This window comes from the organism of the source record quoted next, unplaced genomic scaffold, assembly GCF_019419815.1.
Source record: "Pyrus x bretschneideri cultivar Hongxiangsu unplaced genomic scaffold, Pyrus_bretschneideri_v1 Contig46, whole genome shotgun sequence".
Taxonomy (NCBI): domain Eukaryota; kingdom Viridiplantae; phylum Streptophyta; class Magnoliopsida; order Rosales; family Rosaceae; genus Pyrus; species Pyrus x bretschneideri.
In genome coordinates this window covers 522,458-545,612 of record NW_025999783.1, presented here as the reverse complement: position 1 = coordinate 545,612, position 23,155 = coordinate 522,458, and the positions used below count along the sequence as shown (strand labels likewise).

Sequence of the window (23,155 nt, the reverse complement as noted above, 5' to 3'; positions counted from 1 at the left end):
AGTTGATGTGCCGCTTCAGACAACGGTCACTAAAGGTGCATAGTGGGTTTGGACCCACACGCTCTAGAAACCAGGACTAACATAAAGAGTAGAAAGTTGGGCAATCAAATGGCCCAACCAACCTTGAGTCCTGACGTCCCTTGTCATTTCCAAACATCTTCAATCTTTTTTTCCATCTAAATTCAAAGGCCACCCATCTCGCTCTTCAATCTGTCTTCCATTTTTCATGACACTTTCATCTCAATACTCAACTCACCACATTCACACACATACAAAACATTTCTTAATTACCTATTTTGCATATATGTACAGAGGAAGATTCGAATTCAGATAAAGAGGAGCACTTGCTTGAACTAACTTGGCTAAGTTTAAATATGCTATAGTTAAAACACTTAAAAGCATTGGTTTAAAGAAAAATGTCCTTCAACTAGAGTGTTATTACACTAATTTAATTTATTAAGTGTCGAACATTATCAATTTTTAGAGGGTCTAAACTAATTAAGTATTATAGGTTACGATAACCTTCTTGTTTTACCTTGTCGACCAAAGATTCTCTCATGTCACGAATTCATTATGTGATATTAATTTATTGTAGTAGTACACTTTTAAATACGTAGCAAGTAGTTAATGAACAATAACACTACTGAAACTAATTCTTGGTTGCATGTAGGCTTGGCAAACGGGTCGTGTCTGTTGTGTTCGTGTCGTTTTTGTATAACACATGTTATCTTAACGGGTCGTGTCGTGTCATACTTGTTATTTGAACGGGTCCTTAACAGGTCGGGTCACTTTACCAAACGGGTAAAGTGACCCGTCCTGTTAAGGACCCGTTAAGAAAAATGTATTTTTTTGCTTAAACTTGCACATACCACACATTGCCACATAAATATTACTTCAAAACATTAAAACACATTTATCGTTTAAGTACTGCATCTACACTTGAAAATAAGAGCCTAATAAACAAACATTCATACAATTACAAAATATTAAATGTGCAAGGATATGCAAAATGAAAGAGTTTTTGTTTTTAAGGTTGTGAAGCTTTTCTCAAAAGTTTAAACCTTGCCAATGAAACTCAAAGGTTGAATGTAATTCCTTTTACAAAATCCTCAATTTTCATCGATCATCATGACATAAGATTTTGTGGTATCCACTTGTGTAAATATTTTAAATTGAAGATTGAATTCATTCATTGTATTCATATGGGGTCAAGGAGTGTATAAAAAATCAACAAAATCAAAGTTAAAATAACCGTTAAATCGTGATTTTTCGTTGATAATCGTTGAAAAGTTTTGTCCCGTTACTTGATATCTGAATGTTTGTTTTTGCGATTTCTGGAGTATGCGATCTTGAAGTATATACAAACAAGTTTGATGGTTGGATCATTGAAATTATTTTTATAGAATGCGTATCCCATCAAAACGATAAATTCACTAACACCTAGAGTTTATTTATACTTTCATCAAGTATAACATAAGATTTTGTGATATCCACTAGGGTAAATATTTTAAATTGAAGATCAAATTCATTCATTGTATTCAAATAAGGTTAAGGAGTGTAGCTTTAAAAAAATCATCCAAATCGGAGTTAAAATAACTGTTAAATCATGATTTTTCGTTGATAACTATCGAAACGTTTTGTCCCATTACTTGATCTCTAAATTGTTGTTTTTTGCAATTTTTGGCGTATGCTATCTCGAAGTATATACAAACATATTTGATGGTTGGATCGTTGAAACTAGTTTTGTAGAATGTGTATTCCATCAAAGCAATAGATTCACTAACACTTAAGAGTTTATTCATACCCACTAGTGTAAATATTTTAAATTGAAGATCGAATTCATTCATTGTATTCAAATAAGGTTAAGGAGTGTAATTGTAAAAAATTATCCAAATCGGAGTTAAAATAACCGTTAAATCGTGATTTTTCGTTGATAACCGTCGAAACGCTTTGTCCTGTTACTTGATATTTGAATGTTTTTTGGCGCATACGATCTTGAAGTATATTCAAACAAGTTTGACGGTTGGATCGTTGAAACTAGTTTTGTAGAATGCGTATCCCATCAAAATAATAGATTCACTAACACTTAAGAGTTTATTCATACTTTCATTAAGTATAACATAAGATTTTGTGGTATCCCCTAGTGTAAATATTTTAAATTGAAGATCGAGTTCATTTATTGTATTCATATAGGGTCAAGGAGTGTAGCTATAAAAAATCATCAAAATCGGAGTTAAAATAACCATTAAATCATGATTTTTCGTTGATAACCGTCGAAAAGTTTTGTCCCGTTACTTGATATCTAAATGTCTATTTTTTTCAATTTTTTGGCATATATGATCTCGAAGTATATTCAAATAAGTTTGACGGTTGGATCGTTGAAACTAATTTCGTAGAATGCGTATCCCATCAAAATAATAGATTCACTAATACTTAAGAGTTTATTCATACTTTCATTAAGGATAACATCATCCACTAGTGTAAATATTTTAAATTGAAGATCGAGTTCATTCATTATATTCATATAGGGTTAAGGAGTGTAGCTGTAAAAAATTATCAAGATCGGAGTTAAAATAACCGTTAAATCGTGATTTTTCGTTGATAGCCGTTGAAATGTTTTGTCCAGTTACTTGATCTCTGAATGTTTGTTTTTTGCGATTTTTTGTTGATGCGATCTCAATGCATATACAAACAAGTTTGACGGTTGAATCGTTCAAATTAGTTTCGTAGAATTTGTATCCCATCAAGTTCAATGGTGTCTATATATATATATTTATTTATTAAGTAGATTTAAATTTATATATTTTGTATGTATAACACTTAAGAAATTGAATGGTATGCATATTTAAGCCGATCCAGTAGTCACCAATTTTTAATATTTAATTTAATATATATATATATATATAGTTATTGTGGTTTTTAGGGGTATAAAATTGTTAAATTAATATATATATAATTATTATAATATTTTTTTAGGGTTATAAAATTATAAAAGTAATATTTTGCTTATCGTGTATCGTGTTACCCACGTGTATATCCGAACCAACCCGTTATCTTAACAGGTGCTTATCAGGTTACCCGATAATGACCCGATTCGTTATCGTGTCAATCCGAACACCTGTTAATTTCGTGTCGTATTGTGTCGAGTTATAGAGATGTGTCAAGAATTGCCAGGTCTAGTTGCATGAGATTAGAGAATCTCTCATCATTGACACGTTTTTGAGGGTTGGGAGGATTGTTTATCAATATTTCGAATTGGGTTTTCATTTTCCTAGTTAAATATTGTTGCTTGAAAGGTGTAGGAGATGAGGTTGCAAATGATGTAGCTGTATAGGGTTCATCCCTGCTGTTAACTAATTTTGAATGTATGCTTCGTATCAATTGTCAAAAAGTGAGCGGACAAAAAGGCACAACAAAATTAAAAAATATATATATACCAAATGTGTCCTGAAATGCCAAAATTATATTATATGTTGAATTCTTTGCCGATTCATTCGTTCAAGGGTGTTTTTCTATAATGTTTGGAGAAGGCATCTTGACATCACATAAAAGGACATTGACAAAGGGTTTACGGCATTAGCAAATTAATATGATACAGCTGTCTGCTTCTAGTGACCCATTTTGAATTTCGATAAACCCTACTTTGGAAAAATCTTGGGTCTAATTGGTTGTACATTTTTTGTCTACTTTTCTCAACATATGATATATCAGATGACGAAGATAGAAAGCGCTTATACAACCATTTACATGATAGAATCTCTTTATATGCAAACTTAGACAGTCGCATATCTAAATTGACTAAAACAATATACTTCCTTTCCCCGTAATCTAGGTTACAAAGTTGCAGTGTGCATAGTTGGCAACCTACTTAATTCGTAGTCTTCTTTCCTGGAAGTGATAAGTGAGCTTGACACTTCATTTGCATAATACTTATTAATCTTCATTCTCGTTCAAACTATATAAGTGAGCTCGAATAAAAAATAGTCAATTTGCTAAAGCAGTGTGTTACCCCTCCTACTCCTAGTTTAGATTTAACTTTAGAATATCGCTCGAATAAAAATAGAAAAATATTCAAATTACTTATGTGAATAGTACTTATTAGTCCTTATTTTTACCTTCTCTATATAGGAGTTGTAAGTCAGCTTGACACTCCATTCTTGATGTGTTAACACTCAAAACCTCCCACTGCACTCCAAATATATGGTAAAGTTCGGTTTCGTGCTCTCTACAAGTTAACTGCTTATGTTTTCACAGTTTTGTGCTCTCTACAAGTTAGCTGTTTATGTTTTCACAGTTTTGTGCTCTCCACAAGTTAACTGTTTATGTTTTCACATTATCCTTTGCTATCCGTTGTTTACCATGAAGGAATTGCTCCTATTTATTGCTTGGTTTTCTTCTCATTTCCACTTTTCAGTCCATTCTTGGGTACATAATTTGATTTCCTGATAAGGATATCACCTGAAAAGGTATCACATTATTTGATTTCAGTTCAATGTTTCAGTCATTGTTTGCGGATATTATTATCAATATGGGAGTTCTGTTTTCAGTTTGCTGGATATTTTGAATTATTTTGCGCTCATCTGTTATAAATGTTTAATTGGGAGTGGTTTGAGTTTTTCGGCTTCAGTTTCATCTGATTGTCGTGTGCATGAAACGGACTAAATTAGACGTGATACAATGTATATCCGATGATTTTAGTTTGATCTGTTGATCTTTGATTTACTGCAAATACAATTTGATGGATGAACTTTTCCCAAACCAAAACCAGTCTGCATTTATCTAAAACCTGCATTTTCGTTCTATTGTTGCACATTGATCGGTTTCTTATCGTTTTATTTTCAGCTACATTACCCTCTGTAAGCTGCATCTCTAGTCCAAGAACAATGTGAAAGGCAATTGAATATGAAGTGATATTTTTGTGCCCTTAACTGCAGAATGAATGTATCTGCTGAAGGAGTTGAAGCTGTGGCAGAGGTTGTTCCTTGGGAAGAAGTATCTGAGTCATTGGAGCAAAAGAGGATTGATTATTTAGCAGCAAAGAAAAAATCACTGCGAGCCCGTTATATATATGGCGTAATCTTCTTATTTACAAATCTTTGTGCTTGGTTTATTCGTGACTATGGGCAAAGGGTTCTGCCTCAGCTCCATTGTATGTAACAGTTCTCCCTTCTCACAATATTTGGTTTTACTTCTAACTTAATTTTGGTCCCCACCATTATAAAACGTTATGCAGATCAAAAGCTCATAGTCCTATGTTAATTTCGATTACTCGCCTTATGAATTCTGAGCTATATTCATTGCGATCTTTATCTGATACAATATCCCAAAAACATGTTCTTTCTCACATAACCAACATTTAAAAACTGAAATTTCTAATCCTGCCATACATTAATGGAGGTGGTTTACACATAATTGGGAATAGAAAAGGTATATGTGGTGATGTTTTCTGTGTGTTTGCTTCTTAAATTTCTATTGCAGATTTTAAATCTTGTGGAATTCGCGGAAGTGATTGTTTCCGTACGCTGGGAGTTCTTCGCGTGAGTTTAGGAAGCTGTGTATCTTTCTTCTAGGCCTATGAGTGCTTTTCTGTTACAGAAGAACCTTATTACATATGTTGATTGTTGAGTCATGAGATTCTGATGGCAGGATTGATATCTGTTATCATATAATGGATAATGAAATAGCTTATACCAATAAATTGTTACTGTATATTTCATCTTTGTTTTCGGCTACGAATTTTCCTATCTATAATTCTCTGCCCTTAAAGATCAAGCATCCTTAACATCGAATTCAGATATTTTTCTTTCTAATGTTCCTCACTGCATCTAAAACAAGAAAACTAAGTGAAGCTCACAATGTATGGCATTCTGGATGGTGGGGATTCAAGTTTTGCATATTGTTTGTGTCAATGGTGGTTCCACTCTTCATCCCTCCACACTTCATTCAATTATACGGTACATTTATTTGAGGCTCAATCAGAAACACTTCATGGCATATATATTTTTTCGCCTTTCTTGATCTTCGGTATTTTATGCAACAGCTGAGAAACAACATGACTTACTTGACCCATCTGGTTTTAGAATATAGGAGAAGAATCTGTTTCAATGGTTATTTTTTGCAATCACGCCAGATTTATGCAAGTAGATACTATGCTTAAGAAAGAAAATAACATAATCTGTGCCGAATAACAGAATATACTTTATATGGGTTCTGTCACCAACAAATACTAATACTTTCCTTCAAATGAAACACCTATGACCTATCTCATCCTCCATTCTTGATGCATCTTAAAAAATAATTTCTAAAAATTAACAAACTTTTCCTATTTTCTTACAGGTGAATTTGCTCGTGTCGGTGCAGGGTAACATTTCTGATTTTGATTCTACACATGCTTGAACTGCTTGCTGTTAAGCCATATTTAAAACTTTTCAATTCTATATTGGAGACGGAGAGTGGTTTTAGAAATCTGTGGTGCCGTTTAACTAAATGTGTAGAAAACCAAAATCTAAAACTAATGAACAAATCTTATGCAGTGTTAGAATAGAAATAGTTCCTGTTAGATCTTAGAAAGACATTGTTTCAACCCCTTGTTAAGATGAAGGTGCAGCATGGATTGCAGAAAATTTTATGGCTAACATATGGTTTGTATTCTTCATGACAGGATATTTCTCGTTCTTCAACTTATAAGTGTGATCCAGTTTATTACATGGTGGAATAAGTACTGGATGCCTGATGAGCAAAAGAAGCACAGGTATGGCTTCTTATTAACAAGGACTCGATGATGCTTCCATTCCGTGTGATATACAAATTCATTGTTGGTACTGTACTTCTCAGATGAACTTCGTCACAGTGTATTTCTAGCTCCTTTAGTCCAAGCTCACGTCCCTGCACAATTTTCTGTTACATACCCTTCAATATCCATGACATCTTTTACTGCAGCACAAAGTATCCACATATTGATGTATGTTAGTTAAATTGCCAATATTCTGGTTTATCGAGGGAAGGAAAGGATAGTTATATTCGGAATCACACAGTATTCTATTATCTAAGCATAACTTAAGGAATTATGACTATTACTTTATCTTTTTATTTCTTCTGTTGGTCATAAGTTCACTTGATAGATCTTCTCTTATACTCTACAGCTGCTCCCTTGGGTTATTCATGTCTACACTGTTTTACATTGCTTCTATGGGTGGGATCGCATTCATGTACTCATCATACGGGATGAAATTATCGTGTGCTCTCAACATCTTTTTCATCACATGGACTGTGATTCTACTTGTCGTGATGATGGTGATATCACTACATTCGAAGGTATACATTTCTCTTCGCAGCACTTTTATCTGATGTATATCTTCATTTTAGTATTTTTCTTTTGTTCAAAGATCGCATCCTTACTCGAGTTAAGAAGAGATTCTCTGTGTTTGCTTAAAAACAGGTTAACAGAGGTCTTTTATCTTCCGGAATTATGGCTTCATATCTTGTTTTCCTATGTTGGTCTGCCATCAGAAGGTTAGGACTTCAATCCGTGTTTCAAGTGTTCAGATTCAGCTAAACTTTCTATGAGATGTTTTCTCACCGTTCTTAACTCCTCGTGCTTATTGTGTATCGGTTATATTCTCCGGTAGTAAATTTATGCCATGAATTATTTAACTTTCGTCTAAATCAGGATATTTCATGTTTCATTCAACTTAAAAAATTAGTTATTGTGCTGATCTTAATACATGGATTTTCAGTGAACCTGCAAATGAGGAATGCAACAATCGAAAACAAGGGAATGAAGGTCACGATTGGACTACTGTACTAGTAAGAGTTGATTAGTTCTTTTTTTTTTCTTTTTGTTTTTTGGTTGCCTCCTTCAACTGGTTCCGAGTTCTCACTTTGTAGATCATTAAATCGGGCTTGGATATTCTAGTATTCCACCGATGAGTTTAACAATACACACACCAAATTTACTCAGTATCAATCTCAACAGCAGTAATATGGTTGTGTTACGCTGTCCCTCGAGCAGGGCTTCCTGATCGCGATATGTTCTATTGTCATGGCGACTTTTTCAACTGGCATAGATTCACAGTCATTTCAGGTGAATACTTTCTCTTTGTGTGTTGCAAGCATAAATTATACTAACCTTATTGGTTGCTCAGACAATGGCAGAGAAAGTATTAAAGAGAGCAAAGTTTGAAATTTTCAACATTGTTTCTTACTGCTAAAACTTAAAAGTTACCAAGATGTTCAATCCTGTTATTTAGCAGAAAACTAAAACCTACTTCTCGTGCTATCCAGTTTTACAAAGATCAAGTTCGAGAGGACGACGACATCCCTTACAAGTACGGATTTTTCCACCTAACATTTTCCTTGGGGTGCATGTATTTTGCGATGTTGTTCATCAGTTGGAACCTCAGTAACTCTGCTAAGAAGTAAGGAATCATCTATCATTCACAGATGACTTTATTTGGGAGATCTCCATTTCGTATGATATCGATATGTTTAACTAACACTCTGGAAAAAACATTCAGGTGGAGCATCGATGTCGGATGGACTAGTACATGGGTAAAAATCCTCAACGAATGGTTTGCAGCTTCAGTATTCTGTAAGTAACTCCGTATGTATGATTTCTTAGTTGGATTGCTTCTGTACACGTAAATCGGTTTATTTTTGTGCATACCATCATCTTTCTGGGTTTTTAAATTAAATTTTAATGCAGTATGGACGTTGATTTCGCCGGCGGTGAGGCAGTCGAAAGTGATGGATCGTGAAGAGGCTGTGCAGGAGATTGATAACTCAGACGTGCCATGATTGATTGATTATGTAATCTTCATTTGTTACATGGCCATTATTCTTTCTGCATCTGTTATACTTCAAACAAGTCACCAAAGACACAGGGACGAATAAGCCATTAATATTCCTTTTTTTTTTCTTTTTTGGAGAAAATTTCGAAGTCAATCCCACTTCAATATTGCTATAACGGCAGTCAATTCCAATAAAAAGAGAATAGTATTTCTTGAAACTACTGTTGTATAACCCAAGTCCTTAGTATTTGAGTTGATTTTCACACCCTTTTTAACTTAGGACACCCCGTTATTTATCTATAACCATTTGATTGAATAAACTAAGGAAGGCCTGAGGCTGAGCCTAAAAAACGTCAAACAACTAAAAGATAGTAGCCCTATCAAGAGCCCGACCTTGATGTCATCCTCGATAATTTTTTTATCACATTAGTAGCTAACATTTCAATCACGGAGTGTTTCGTCGTGTTACTCATATTATAACTACAATCAATATAAACATCATCAATAATATTGTTACAAAAATCGATCCTTTGGTGCCTTAAAAGGATAAGTTTTTTTTTTTGTACGAACAACATGCACAAAGAAATTTATGTTGCCTTAAAAGAGTATTGTCAAATGCCTATAAAATTAAAACAACATAACCAAGTCATTTATTTTATTTTATATAAAAGTCAAATTTTGTTTCATTATTCTATGATAATTTGTTTGGTTGTACCCAATGCTCTGTGGACACATCGCCCACTGCTATTCTATCAACCACTAATTGCATAATTTGCATATGATTTTTAGCTTAGAGCAACTCCAGCGTTGTAAAAGCCCCTTAGGGCAAGTCACTATTGAATAGCCTTCAATGAATAGTAACTGCTTTTAATGAACTGTAACTGTCTTTTGCATCTCCACTCCTACACTAAATAGCCGTGACAATATGCAATAAAATATTAGTATATTTTATTTTATAAAATATTACAAAATAATTTTATTTGTAATTTCGGATAAGATTTGTAATCGTTCTCGTTGCGCCACGTGTCATTATCCGAGAAGATAATTTTTTATGATAGATTTCAATAAGATATTTATCCAATGCCGTCGTGCCACGTGTCGTTATCTTTTCAGAATTATTGAGGATAGATTTCCGATAAGATTTTTAACCAATCACGTCGCGTCACATGTCACAATTTGTTTACAATCTTTGATGATAGATTTCAATCAGATTTTTAACGAATGACGGCATACCACGTGACATTATATGCAATCTAATCCTTTCTTTTTCCTCCATATAACCCACCATCCATCCTAAGAAATCACACACCAAAATCAAAATCTCTATCATTATTCATCATTTTTCCAATGTCTTTCTCAAGGATGTTGTGGGAAATCAATGAGCAAGAGAAATAATTGTTTAAGCAAGGGGAAGAAATGTTCAATCTCCAGGTGCATGAAAATGTGATGGAAAAAGAAGAGGATGAGAAGCGTAGAAGGAAAGATGACGAAGTAAGAAGCCAAAGAGCCTTACAATCCCGTCGAGTCATCCAAGCTGTGGCTCAGATCTCCAGGACCAACTGTTCCGCAAACCTTGATAAAAGCAGGCAACGACGAGGTATAAATCTCTTGGACGATTATTTTTTCCGTAACAGTGCATTCCCTGATACGTACTTTATACGTCATTTTAGAATGGAACGACGTTTGTTTAACAAAATCATGATTGCTGTTTGCAACCATGATTCTTACTTTGTGCAAAAGAAGGATGCTTTTGGTGTTAGGGGTCTCATTCCTGAGCAAAAAATTACTGCTGCCTTGCGGATGCTTGCATATGGAGCACTTGTAGACCAAGTGGATGAGATAGCGAGGATAGGGAAAGCAACCATTCTTGAGTCCCTGATGAGGTTTTGCTCCGTAGTCGAATCTATCTACATCGCAAAGTACCTCTGGCGACCTACTGAGATGGACTTGCAAAGGCTTCTGAATAAGGCCAAGATGCGAGGTTTTCTTGGGATGATTGGAAGCATCGACTGCATTGCACTGGACCTGGAAAAACTATCCAAGTGCATGGCAATGAGCTTATTGGGACAGAAAAGGAGCAAAGAGTATCATTTTGGAGGCGGTGGCATCATTTGATACATGGATTTGGCAAGCTTTTTTTGGTGTTCCAGGGGCTCAATATAACCTCAATGTCCTTACCCAATACCTAGTGTTCAACGATGTTCTGCAAGGAAAAACACCAAGAGTCACGTACTGGGTTATCGGACGTAAGTACCACGGGCCATACTACCTAGCAAACGACATTTACCCAAGATGGTCATCGTTTGTCAAAACAGTGCCACGTCTGGGAAGTGCAAAGGAAAAACACTTTGCAAGCTATCAAGAAGGGTGTAGGAAGGATGTGAAGCGTTATTTTGGTATCCTCCAAGCTCGTTAGGCGATTGTCAAGGGTGCTACCAGAATGTTTGATTTAGAGTCGCTTTGATCCATCATGATAACGTGCATCATTCTTCACAACATGATTGTGGAAGATGAGTACGATTATGATGCTGGTGATGAATATGAGCCAGACACGATGAACAATTCCAGAACATAAATATATTATGCTCATGATGCCACTGAAAAACCCGTGCAACACGAGCCATTACAAATGGATGGACGTTACAATGAAAGGCTCATTCAATGATATACTGCACTTTAAGACCCATATATGCACAATGCCTGACAAATTGACTTGATAGAGCACCAATGGAAATTAAAACAAGCTGAAGAAACTTAAGTTCATTTAGTGTGTTTGTTTTTATTTGGTGTGTTTATTTAATTTTATTTGGTGTGTTTTTTAAGTTCATTTAGTGAGTTTTTTTTTTAAATTTTTATTTGGTGAGTTTGTAATTTTATTTGGTATGTTTATGTAATTTTATTTGGTGTGTTTATGTCCTTTGAATAAAGATTCTCTTAGTTTAAATAAATTACCAAATTAAATAAATATACTTTTAGTTTAAATAAATTACCAAATTAAATAAATGTACTCTTAGTTTAAATAAAGTACAAAATTCAATAAATTGGAACCAGCATAAAGTAATCTATTCAATAAATAAGAAATTACAACCCAAAGTGATTGGAAAATTATGGGCTCCGATTAAAAACAAATTCCCTAGTCTTTCTTGAATGGAAAATCATCACCTAACCAATTTGTGGGGCTAGTATCATCTCCTCTTGTGATGCTAGGACCATCTCCTCTTGCTCTCGCTTCCCTTGCACGCCTCATTCGCACCACGTCTGCTTTCTCCAAATTCCAAAAATATTTAGAATTCGGTGACTTCCCCTCTACGGGCTCCTTCATAATGTCACGATCTTGTTGAGCCATTCTTTCTTCTTTAAGCTCTTCCCTTTCTTGCCTAAGTAGCTCTCTTTCTCTCTCATTAGCTTAAAATAATCTCTTAGCAACTGTAGCTTTTGCCTCCTCTCTAGCCTTGTCAACCTCAAATTTAACCATTTCCCGTGCCAAAGTCAATTCACCTTGGCGAGCAAGTTCTTCCATATATTTTCCATAATCATTCTTGGAAGTACTCCCTTTTCTCTTTGAAGCCTTCTTACCTAGAGGCCTAATTGGATATTGGGTCGACCTCGACGCTTGTTCAAGGGGCGTTTTTGGCATTTCTTCTGTTTCGGTTTCATGAACATACGAATCATGAACGGGCGTAGAGTGTAGAGGGGTGTTGCTCATGACAACTTCTAGACCAACAAGCACAACTCTGAATTAAGCACAATCTTTGACAATATTCTAACATTCCCACTGGGTGAATGATTTGTTTTTTTCTTTTTTTTTTTGGTTTTGGCATTATACCAAGCTTGTACTTGAAGTGTCTACACAAAGGGAGAAGAAATAATTATAATCAAAGTAGCTAATCTAAATTTTGGTATAGTATAAACAAATAAATAATATATTGTTACCTGATCCACTAAATTTTCCTCATTTCGAAGATTAGAACTAGTTTGTGCCAAGGCGTCTCTCCAAAGACTAAACGATTGGCTGAGTATTCTCTAACGACTGGACATCGATTCTTTGGTTCTTTTCCCACCAATTTTCTCAAGATAATTGGTATTAATAGGACACCACATCTCTCGCAACTACATCTCATTACCCGTAATCGGATCATGAGTAATTTCAACCCAGTTAGAACACAATATATCATCTTCAATAAGCGTCTTCGTACCTGCATCATTAGTCATTTTGTTGGAAGCCAAATGGATTGAAACTTTGAGAGAAAGATTGGAATATGGTTGAAAGTGTTTGAGAAAATATGAAATTGTGGTTGAAACTTTGAGAAAATATGAAATTTGGATTGAAACTTTGAGAGAAAGATTGGGAAGTGGTTTAAAATATTTGAGAAAATATGAAATTGTGATGTAAGGTAGAAGATAATGAGAAGGTATTTATAGAAAAGTAAAATCATTTTTTTTTTTAATTTTTAATGTTTTTTTCGGATTTTTTAATTAATTTTAACATTTTTTTATTACCTTAATTAATTTTTGCCGTTGGATTAAAAAAAAATCAAAATCCAACCCTCCAGAATGTGCCACATAGCATAACGGTACCTTTTCAGATTTTTTTAATGTTAATTCTTTTTTTTTTTTTTAAATTTATAAAGGTGAATAACGTAGACCATTGATTTCAAATCCAATGGCTAATATTTAGGAAGGTTTTAAAAAAAAAATTACTGTTGGAAATCCAACGATCTAGAACAAGTAACCGTTGAAATCCACCGGACGAGAAAAAGCCATATGGCCACCAATGGTAACATTCTACCATTTGCACCGCGGGCCCCAGGCTTCTGGAATGTTGTCAGGGTGCGCCCCTACGTGCGTGTGTTGTGCATGCGCCTGACGCAAAAATAATAAAACAGTGGCTGACGCCACCCTGACGTCAGCATTGCATCACTTGGCCCTCGGGCTCTCAGGCCACCAATTAGAGTTGGCCCTCTCACTCAGCCCCTCCCCCCCCCGGCGTGCCCAATCGCCCTCTGGGCTGGAGTTTGCAGCTCTGATTATTGGGTTGGTGAAGTCGTCGGTCCATCAAGCTAAGTGTCCTGGTGGAGTTACTCTTAAATAATTGCTGTCAAGAAGTCCTAAAACAAAATGATGCACGTTTAAACTAGGGGTGGGCAAATGGGCCTAGGGCCTGCGGGTAGAGGCGGGTAATAGTGGTTTGAAGCAAGTACGGGGCGGGTCTATATTGTTTTATATACAAAATGGGGCGGGTCGAGTCCAAGTAAACAATGGGTCGGGGTGAACCCAATATTTTGAAAACACGGGCCGCCAGCCCGAACTGTATCCAATAAATAGGAGTAACCCAGTGTCGTGCCACTCTAATCTCACACACATTCTCAAATCTCACACTTAAATCTGACCCTGTCACTTTCTCGAAGACTCTGCCAGACTCTCCTCAGTCATCCCTCTCGATCTCTCTCCCCTATAGTCCTCCCTCTCGATCTTTCTCTCCGTTCTCAGTCTCTCTCTCTCTCTCTCTCTCTATCGAACCCTTATCCCTCTCGATTCTCAGTCTCTCAGTCTTTCTCTCTGTCGAACTTGAGGGGACGAACAACGAAGTCAAACAACTTGAAACGATGAATCAGTCATCTCCTCTGTCTGACTTAGATTTGCATGGAAGTTGAGCTTTGCTGACGGTCGCACAACAAAGATGATCAAGAAGGATGAGGACAAGACCGCCTCCCTTGACAGCATCACGAAGAAGGAGATTGGCGTCTTTCATTGGTGCTATCTCTCTGGTTTGTTTCTTGATTTCAAGCTGTTTGTGGGGGATTCTAAGTAATTAAAAAAAGGGATCTAGAGAAGGAATTTGTTATTTTTTTTTCCTGATGCATGCAATCATTGCTTGGAGCTAAAGCTGTGGTAAATTGTTAAATTTTGGATTTTGATCAATTGGGTTATATTGTAATGCAATCTTTGGAAATTAGTCATCTGGGATTCTGGATTGTCTAAAATTCATTTTTTTTTTTTAAATTAAAGTTTGTTGCTTTGAAGGTTTTTCCTGAGGAGATCAGCTGGGTGTGTAAACTACGATTGAATTTTGAGATTTTTGGTGAATGGTTATACTGGGAAATTTGATAGGGAAGGAATTGGAAATGTACCCGTGAGGATCCACCCCGCCCCACCCCGTTGTATTTTCAAGCAGGTCCGGTCTGGTCTCTCCAATTTTGGGCCCTGCCTGGTCTGTGCCCACCCCTAGTTTAAACAACTCCATCTCACAAATCCTGTTTCTTCATTCTATATAAAAGCAGAAGCCATTTCCCAAACTAAACAATCACAAAAGCACTTTCCCTTCTCCTTCAAAATCCTCAAAACCCCATCAAACTGCAAGAAAAAAACACGTCAACTCTTCAACATGTTTAACCAGTCTCTTTTTTACATTTTGGTCACATTGCTAATTGCCTCAGTGGTCAAGGCAGCGGTTGACCCAGTCCAAGTCAGTGGCCATGAGCCAATCCTTGGGATGTACATGCATGACATCTTGGGAGGCATCAACCCCACAGCTAGGCCCATCACTGGTCTACTTGGCAACATTTACGGCGGCTAAGTGCCCTTTGCCAGGCCCATAGGCTTCCTGCCGCCACAAGGCGGGGTAGCCATTCCCAATGCTAATGGAGCCAGTCCAACCGTCAACGGCGTTAATGGGATTCCACTTGGCACCTGCTTAGCTGGTACAACATTCTCTGGAAAACAAAGTGATCTGGTTCCTCATACTCCATTAAGTCCAGACGGTTTGAGCCTGGGATTTGGAACCATCACTGTCATCGATGATATTCTGACGACATCACCTGAGCTGGGCTCGCAAACGATCGGAAAGGCCCAGGGCGTCTACGTGGCCAGCTCGGCTGATGGGTCGACGTAGATGATGGCGTTCACAGCCATGATTGAAGGAGGTGAGTATGGGGACACCTTGAACTTCTATGGGATATTCAAAATTGGGAGCCCCATGTCACATTTGTTTGTGACTAGAGGGACTGGGAAGTTCAAGAGTGCAAGTGGGTTTGCTGAAGTCAGGTTCCTCATACCTCGTGGCCAACATGTCACTGATGTGGCTAAGACTTTGCTCAGGATCATCGTTCATCTGAGTTACTGAGAATTTGATGGTGTGGAGATTTTAACTACAAAGTTTGATTTTATTTTATTTGATTTTACTGTTGGTTAATGCTCAAGTTTTTCAAAATTGAATTTGTATTTCAATTTTAGTTTTGTTATTCATATATACAAGTACAAAATTCCTGTCTTTCATTTGGTCAGTTTCTTCTAATTATCGAAAACTATTGCAGCTGTGTTTCTGTGTTTTGGATCTTTAAGTCCAAGCTCATCTGTGGAAAAAGAACTATGACAAAGGCCGTGTTATATAAGTGTATACAGAAATGAACAAACTAAAAATTATTGGAAAGTCGAGGTTTTCTTGATATTGGATTTACATCAAACTGTGCCTTCTTACAAATCGAGCTTGAACGAATTGCTCCATTTTCTTGCAATCCAAGAAACTCCTATAAAGAAAATAGAAAGACAATTGAAACGAATCCAAGTGCACGAACCAAACGGGACAATTGAGAAAATGAAGAGAACCCTGATAGGATCGATGGGAAGAGAGCCTTGGAAGCAAAAGCAGGCACTGAGATTTCAAAGAGAAGAGAGGTTGTTGAACTTAGGTAGGGGCCAAATGTACGAGGAGCAAGATTTAAGGAGCCCCCAATAGCCAGAGGTATTAAGAAACATATAGCACTTGAAAGTTTTTGCCTGAGAATGACAAACAACTTTCATCGCTTTTAACTCACGGAAAGGCGAAATCTGACTTAACACGTTGGCTGACAATCCAATCCAAAGTGAGTAAAACCCATATATCTAGCAAAATTCGAAGCAAGCAGTGCTATTCCTAGTGTTGTGTTCTGTACAAGGATAAGAATATATGTGCCTTGGTGGAGAGTGAATGCTTTTTACTGAGCATATATGAGACTTGTTTCGTACCTATAACGTCAAGTTCATTTTACAAACCTATTTGAAAGATGACCATGGAAAATAAAATTAGGCTTGGACCTTGGACTTTGTTCGGGTGTGATAAGATGGGCCTCAGACTTTAATTAAATATTAAATTCAATAATTAATTTATTAAACTAATTTTGGATTTAGTCTAACCTTTTTTATTTTCAACATACTCATCCTTTTGGATGAAGTCTGATAGTGTCTAAAAAGGTATGAGGACGAAGCCATGCACTCCTTTTATTGAACAGTCGCCTCCCAAATTCATACATGTTGCAAACAGGTATATTTTTACTATATATACATACATTTGCATATCAATCAAACACACATAAATCATTCTTCCTACGAATTATACCAAATTCTATCTGTCTGAGAGAACCAGAATGACATTTGCCAGAAGTCAAGTTTTTTGGTGCTGGGATCTTGACTTAGATCGTTGAATCCTGGTGAAACTTATGTCAATCAAACTACAAGCACAAAGTAGGGACAAAATTTTGTTTCAAAGATATTACGTACACAAGCCTCGATCATTACTATATCTATTTAATATTAGTTCATTTATTTATACTTTGTCAATATACTTAGTTGCCATTTATTTGTTTATAAGCATATTCAATTTTATTTCTACATACTTATACATATATTTGTCATTAATTGTTGATATTGTCCAACACTACATTGGCTTAGTCTTAGCATTGGAATTAACTGGCGCTGGACGTAGTTCTCCAACTTGATTGTGTTTTGTTTGGAAAGCATGATTAATGCACGTGCTTATAAAGAACTGGACTATTCCTCATATTCTTAATGGTTTTACGGTTCAAACTACACTTCCTGTCATTCCGTGTGTGCTTAGAATATTACATTGTTGTGTTGGGGTTTAGGCCAAGTGGCGAAGGACGGTGGGTACTAGGTTAGGAATAGGATAGGTCAATTGCTTGCTTACTCTAATGTAACCGGAAAAAAAAAAATCACTGAATAATTTTATTTGTTTTCAAGATACATCTATGACGTCATATTCATTCGATATCTAAGTCATTGGGTTAGCCCAAATAGCGAAAGATGGTGAGTAAAAAAACCCCAAAATTTCAGCACACAAGTTTTGCCAAATATAGCCAAAAAGGTTGTTGTGAGCCAGAGTTCGAAACAATAGATTTTCTTTGAAACCAAAACGAGAAAAATATCCATTGTTACAGCTTACAAGTCTAAAAAGCAGTTCTAACGGACGAGAAAATTCATGGCACAAAAGATTGGAGATTACTGTCATCTGCAATGATGATCAGTTCATTTGAGTACAGATAAATGTTATGAGGAACCAATGATACAACAAACCCACTTCTCTTTGTGGTCGGTGACCACAACTAATTCACCTTTAAGAAAAATTCAAATTATTCGTACAAATAAAATAATCCAACAGCTTCACCTCCCGAGTTTGGAGCAGTCTTAACCACTTCATGGTGACATCCTCCTCTGTATCAAGACCAACACTTGCTGCCAACCATCGTACTCCTGCACGAAAACTTCAGCATTCGATTCTAAATACAGCAGACACCAAAGTTTCAGAATGTTCAAGCAGACATTTTCGTCTATTTTCACTGTACTGCTGATTGCAAATATGCAGATAGCAATACTAGTTGTGGCTGCAGTTGAACCTGCAGCTGTGGGCAGCGAACCAGTTCTGGAAATATACATGCATGACATCCTTGGAGGGAGTAGCCCTACGGCTAGGCCAATCACTGGCTTGCTAGGCAATATATACAGCAGTGAAGTGCCCTTTGCAAAGCCGATAGGGTTCCTTCCTCCAGATGGTGCTGTGGCTATTCCTAATGCCAACGGTGCCATTCCAACTGTGAATGGAGGCAATGGTCTCCCACTAGGAACCGGCTTATCTGGTACATCCTTCGCTGGAAATCCTAATGGTGAAAAGAATGGCAATACAGCTACCCAACTGGCACCAGACGGGTTGGGACTAGGCTTTGGGACAGTCACCGTTATTGATGACATACTGACCTCTAGTCCCGAATTGGGTTCACAGACAATTGGGAAAGCTCAAGGAGTCTATGTGGCAAGCTCTGCGGATGGATCAAGTCAGCTGATGGCATTTACGGCTATGATGGAAGGAGGGGAGTACAATGATAACCTCAACTTCTTCGGAGTGTACAAGATTGGGAGTAGCAAGTCACAACTGTCAGTGACTGGCGGAACGGGCAAGTTCAAGAATGCCAATGGAATTGCAGAGTTGAAACCACTGATTCCTCCAGGTCAACGAGCAACAGATGGTGCAGAAACATTGCTAAGGATTACCGTTCACTTGAAGTACTGAGGATGTCTGGTCCGTTGTGCGGATTTGAATGTGATATATAGTGTCTGTGATTGTATTAGCTACAGTTGTATGTGGAGTATCTCTAAATTGTAATCTTCTCTTTAACTGTTGTTCTCAAGTATGGCAATGCAGCAATGCCTAATGAAAGGAATCTATTTCAAGTGATCCGCTGAAGGCAAGGAACAAACTCAAACAGAGAAGGTCGTCAACACTTTGTAGATCATTAAGTCGGGCTTGGATATTCTAGTATTCTACCGATGAGTTTAACAATGTCAGGAACCAAATTTACTCAGTATCAATCTCAACAGCAGTAATATGTTGTGTTACGCTGTCCTTCGTGCAGGGCTTCCTGATTGTGATATGTTCTGTTGTCATGGTGACTTTTTCAACTGGAATAGATTCAGAATCATGTCGGGTTAATACTTTCTCTCCGTGTGTTGCAAGCATAAAGTATACTAACCTTGTGTGGTTGCGAAGAAAATGGCAGAGAAAGTATTAAAGAGAGCAAAATTTAAAATATTCAACATTGTTTCTTACTGGCTGCTAAAACTTAAAAGTGACCAAGATTTTCAATCCTGTTATTTAGCAGAAAACTAAACCGACTTCTCATGCTATCTAGTTTTGCAAAGATCAAGTTTGAGGGGATGACGACATCCCTTACAAGTATGGCTTTTTCCACCTAACATTTTCCTTGGGGTGCATGTATTTTGCAATGTTGTTCAGCAGATGGAACCTCAATTACTCAGCTAAGAAGTAAGGAATCATCTATCATTCACAGATGATTTTATTTGGGAAATCTCCGTTTTGTATGATTTCGATATATTTAATTAACACTCTGGAAAAACATTCAGGTGGAGCATTGATGTCGGATGGACTAGTACATGAGTAAAAATCATCAAAGAATGCAGCTTCAGTATTCTGTAAGTAACTCCGCATGTATGATTTCTTAGTTAGATTGCTTCTGTACACGTAAATCGGTTTATTTTTGTGCATGCCATTATCTTTCTTGGTTTTTCTTTTAAATTTTATGCAGTATGGACGTTGATTTCGCCGGCGGTGAGGCAGTCGTAAGTGATGGATCGTGAAGAGGCTGTGCAGGAGATTGATAACTCAGATGTGCCATGATTGATTGATTATGTAATCTCCATTTGTTACATGGCCATTGTTTTTTCTGTATCAATTATTCTTCAAACAAGTCACCGAATATACAGAGACGAATAAGCCATTAGTTTCCTTTATTTTTCGGGAAAACCCGAGAGCCAATAACACTCCAGCAATGCTATAACGGCTGTCAATTCCGATAGAAAAAAATTGTACTCCTTGAAACTGCTGTTGTATAACGGAAGTCCTTTATGAATTAGTATTTATTTGCATCAATAGCCATTATAAATAGATTCAACCAAAAAATAGGCTCAGGTACGTGATACTATCATTACCGCCTGAGCAATTAGACATCTAATCTGTAATCGCAACAACCCAACTGAGCTCTTTATAAATAGAGAAGTGATAGGTTGGAGACGGTTGTCCTGAATGCGGATGGCACCCGGTATGAGTATATGGAGCTGGGGAAGGATTAATGTCTGCCGAGAAGAAAGTGGAAATTCATTATTCATCTTTGTTGTATAATGTGTTTGGCATATTGTGAAAAGCAAGTTACAAAATTATACATTTCTTATAAGATTATACAATTAATCAGTTATGCCAAATTTGTACTAACATGAAAACAATTGCATATCACGTATTTGCAATTTTTCTATGGGCATGCCATCCATTTATTCAAGGATATACTGTTCATATGGTGTCGATAAATATTTTTGTTATTTACTGGTACAAAGGACGGTCGAGTCTAAAAGAACAACAAACAAATAAAAGATAATAGCCCTATCAAGAGCCCGACTCTTCATGTCATCCTCGATAAGTTTTTTATGACATTAGCATAGCTAACATTTCATTATCAAAATGTTTCATCATGTTACCCAATATTATCAACACAATATAACCATTAATATTATTGTTCCAAAATCCATCCTTTGGTGCCTTAAAAGGAGAAGTTTTTTTTTTGTACGAGCAACATGCACATAGATTTTTTATGGTGCCTTAAAAGGGTACGTCAAATGGCCATAAAATTAATATAACATATCCAAGTCAAAAGAAATTTGTTATAAGAAGTCAAATTTTATTTCAATAGTCTATGACAGTTGGTTTGGTTGTACCCAATGCACAGTGGACACATCTCCCACTGCTATCCTATCAACCACTAATTGCATAATTTGCGTATACTTTTTAGCTTAAATTAAAGACCTAATTTCTGTCTAAAAGTCCTACAACAAGATGCACATTTAAACGACTCCATCTCACTAATCCCATTTCTCCATTCTATATAAAAGCAGAAGCCATTTCCCAGACTCTTAACACTCACAAAAGCGCTTTCCCTTCTCCTTCAAAATCCTCCAAACCCCATCAAAATACAAGAAAAAATCACTTCCAACTCTTCAACATGTTCAACCAGTCACTTCTTTCGATTTTGGTCACATTGCTAATTGCCTCAGTGGTTAAGGCAGCGGTTGACCCAGTCCAAGCCAGTGGCCATGAGCCAATCCTTGAGATGTACATGCATGACATCTTGGGAGGCAGCAGCCCCACAGCTAGGCCCATCACCGGTCTACTTGGCAACATCTACGGTGGCCAAGTGCCTTTTGCCAAGCCCATAGGCTTCCTGCCGCCACAAGGCGGGGTAGCCATTCCCAATGCTAATGGAGCCATTCCAACCGTCAACGACGTTAATGGGATTCCACTTGACACCGGTTTAGCTGGTACAACATTCTCTGGAAAACAAAGTGGTCAGGTTCCTCAGACTCCATTGAGTGCAGATGGTTTGAGCCTGGGATTTGGAACCATCACTGTCATCGATGATATTTTGACGACATCACCTGAGCTGGGCTCGCAGACAATTGGAAAGGCCCAGGGCGTCTACGTGGCCAGCTCAGCTGACGGGTCGACGCAGATGATGGCGTTCACAGCCATGATTGAAGGAGGTGAGTATGGGGACACCTTGAACTTTTATGGGATATTCAAAATTGGGATGTCCATGTCACACTTGTCTGTGACTGGAGGGACTGGCAAGTTCAGGAGTGCAAGTGGGTTTGCTGAGGTCAGGTCCCTCATACCTCCTGGCCAACACGTCATTGATGGGGCTGAGACTTTGCTCAGGATCATCGTCCATCTAAGTTATTGAGAATTCTATGTTGTGGAGATTTACTTCAAAGTTTGATTTGATTTGATTTTACCGCAGGTTAATGCTGAAGTTTTTCAAATTTGAATTTGAATTTGTATTTCAATTCTAGTTTTCTTATTCATATATACAAGCACAAATTAGTTAGTTTCTTCGAATTATCGAAAACTATTGCAGTTGTGTTTTGGATCTTTAAGTCCAAGCTCATCAGTGGAACAAGAACAATGACAAAGGCCGTGTAAGTATCAATGTATTAAAAGCGTCAGGTGTGGACTAGGCGTACGAGGGATAGCCCAGCCTAAGCGTGAAGCGAAGCCTCACGGGACCTAAATTTTTTAATATATACACTGAGCGTACACATATATTATATTAAAAAAGAAGAAGATTATTAATCAATAATCACTCTGAGCAAGAGGTATAAGGTAGTTAAAACCCTACCCAAAATTTGGGTATGGGAGTATATATAAAAAAAAAAAAAAAAACAAAAAAAAAAAATTCCCCTGAGGTGCGCCTAGGCGGCTTCAGCGGCACTTTCCGCCCACTCCCTCAAAACAGAGATGGCAACCTTCACGCCCAGCCTCAGAGGACGCCTAGGCGAGCCTTTTAAAACATTGGTAAGTATACAAAAGTGAACAAACTAAAGATTACCAGAAAGTCGAGGTTTTTTCGATAATTGGATTTACAGTAAACCGTGCCTTCTTACAAATCGAGCTTGAACGAATTGCTCCATTTTCTAGCAATCCAAGAAACTCCTATGAAGGGGAAATATGCAGTGCTATTCCTTTGTTTGAGGAA

General features: G+C 37.0%; 3 protein-coding genes and 1 pseudogene across 6 annotated transcripts; all 4 read left to right on the top strand.

Moving 5' to 3' along the window:
• The first annotated feature begins 4,014 nt into the window (after positions 1–4,014).
• Positions 4,015–8,909, top strand: LOC103952252 (probable serine incorporator). Of its 4 annotated transcripts, none has more exons than XM_048567884.1 (13): positions 4,020–4,203; positions 4,935–5,149; positions 5,479–5,555; positions 5,795–5,954; positions 6,337–6,361; positions 6,662–6,751; positions 7,143–7,314; positions 7,439–7,512; positions 7,737–7,806; positions 8,012–8,083; positions 8,284–8,417; positions 8,517–8,590; positions 8,705–8,909. In XM_048567884.1, exons 2-13 carry the CDS (start codon positions 4,936–4,938, stop codon positions 8,794–8,796), a joined length of 1,254 nt encoding a protein of 417 aa, XP_048423841.1. In that variant the 5' UTR covers positions 4,020–4,203; position 4,935; the 3' UTR covers positions 8,797–8,909. The 4 variants fall into 4 exon arrangements, with proteins under 4 accessions (XP_048423843.1, XP_048423841.1, XP_048423842.1 ...); XM_048567885.1 differs by lacking the exon at positions 4,020–4,203 and adding an exon at positions 4,332–4,466; XM_018648682.2 differs by lacking the exon at positions 4,020–4,203 and having other exon boundaries at positions 4,760–5,149.
• Positions 8,910–15,174: 6,265 nt separating this feature from the next.
• Positions 15,175–15,976, top strand: LOC103952233 (annotated as a pseudogene).
• Positions 15,977–18,369: 2,393 nt separating this feature from the next.
• On the top strand, positions 18,370–19,128 carry LOC103952221 (dirigent protein 16-like). The gene has a single exon (XM_009363775.2). It carries the CDS (start codon positions 18,370–18,372, stop codon positions 19,126–19,128), a length of 759 nt encoding a protein of 252 aa, XP_009362050.2.
• A 2,318-nt stretch (positions 19,129–21,446) lies between these two features.
• LOC108867591 (dirigent protein 18-like) lies at positions 21,447–22,454 on the top strand. The gene has a single exon (XM_018648679.2). The coding sequence runs from the start codon at positions 21,626–21,628 to the stop codon at positions 22,361–22,363; it is 738 nt and encodes a 245-aa protein (XP_018504195.2). The 5' UTR covers positions 21,447–21,625; the 3' UTR covers positions 22,364–22,454.
• Positions 22,455–23,155: the final 701 nt, after the last annotated feature.

What these genes read in the sequence shown, in the direction of transcription:
- LOC108867591 (XM_018648679.2), top strand. Translation starts at nt 21,626, where the DNA reads ATGTTCAACCAGTCACTTCTTTCGATTTTGGTCACATTGCTAATTGCC.
- LOC103952221 (XM_009363775.2), top strand. Translation starts at nt 18,370, where the DNA reads ATGTTCAAGCAGACATTTTCGTCTATTTTCACTGTACTGCTGATTGCA.
- LOC103952252 (XM_048567884.1), top strand. Translation starts at nt 4,936, where the DNA reads ATGAATGTATCTGCTGAAGGAGTTGAAGCTGTGGCAGAGGTTGTTCCT. An exon ending in TGATATCACTACATTCGAAG is followed by an intron (nt 7,315 to 7,438) that starts GTATACATTTCT and finishes GCTTAAAAACAG; the next exon opens with GTTAACAGAGGTCTTTTATC. An exon ending in CTCAGTAACTCTGCTAAGAA is followed by an intron (nt 8,418 to 8,516) that starts GTAAGGAATCAT and finishes AAAAACATTCAG; the next exon opens with GTGGAGCATCGATGTCGGAT.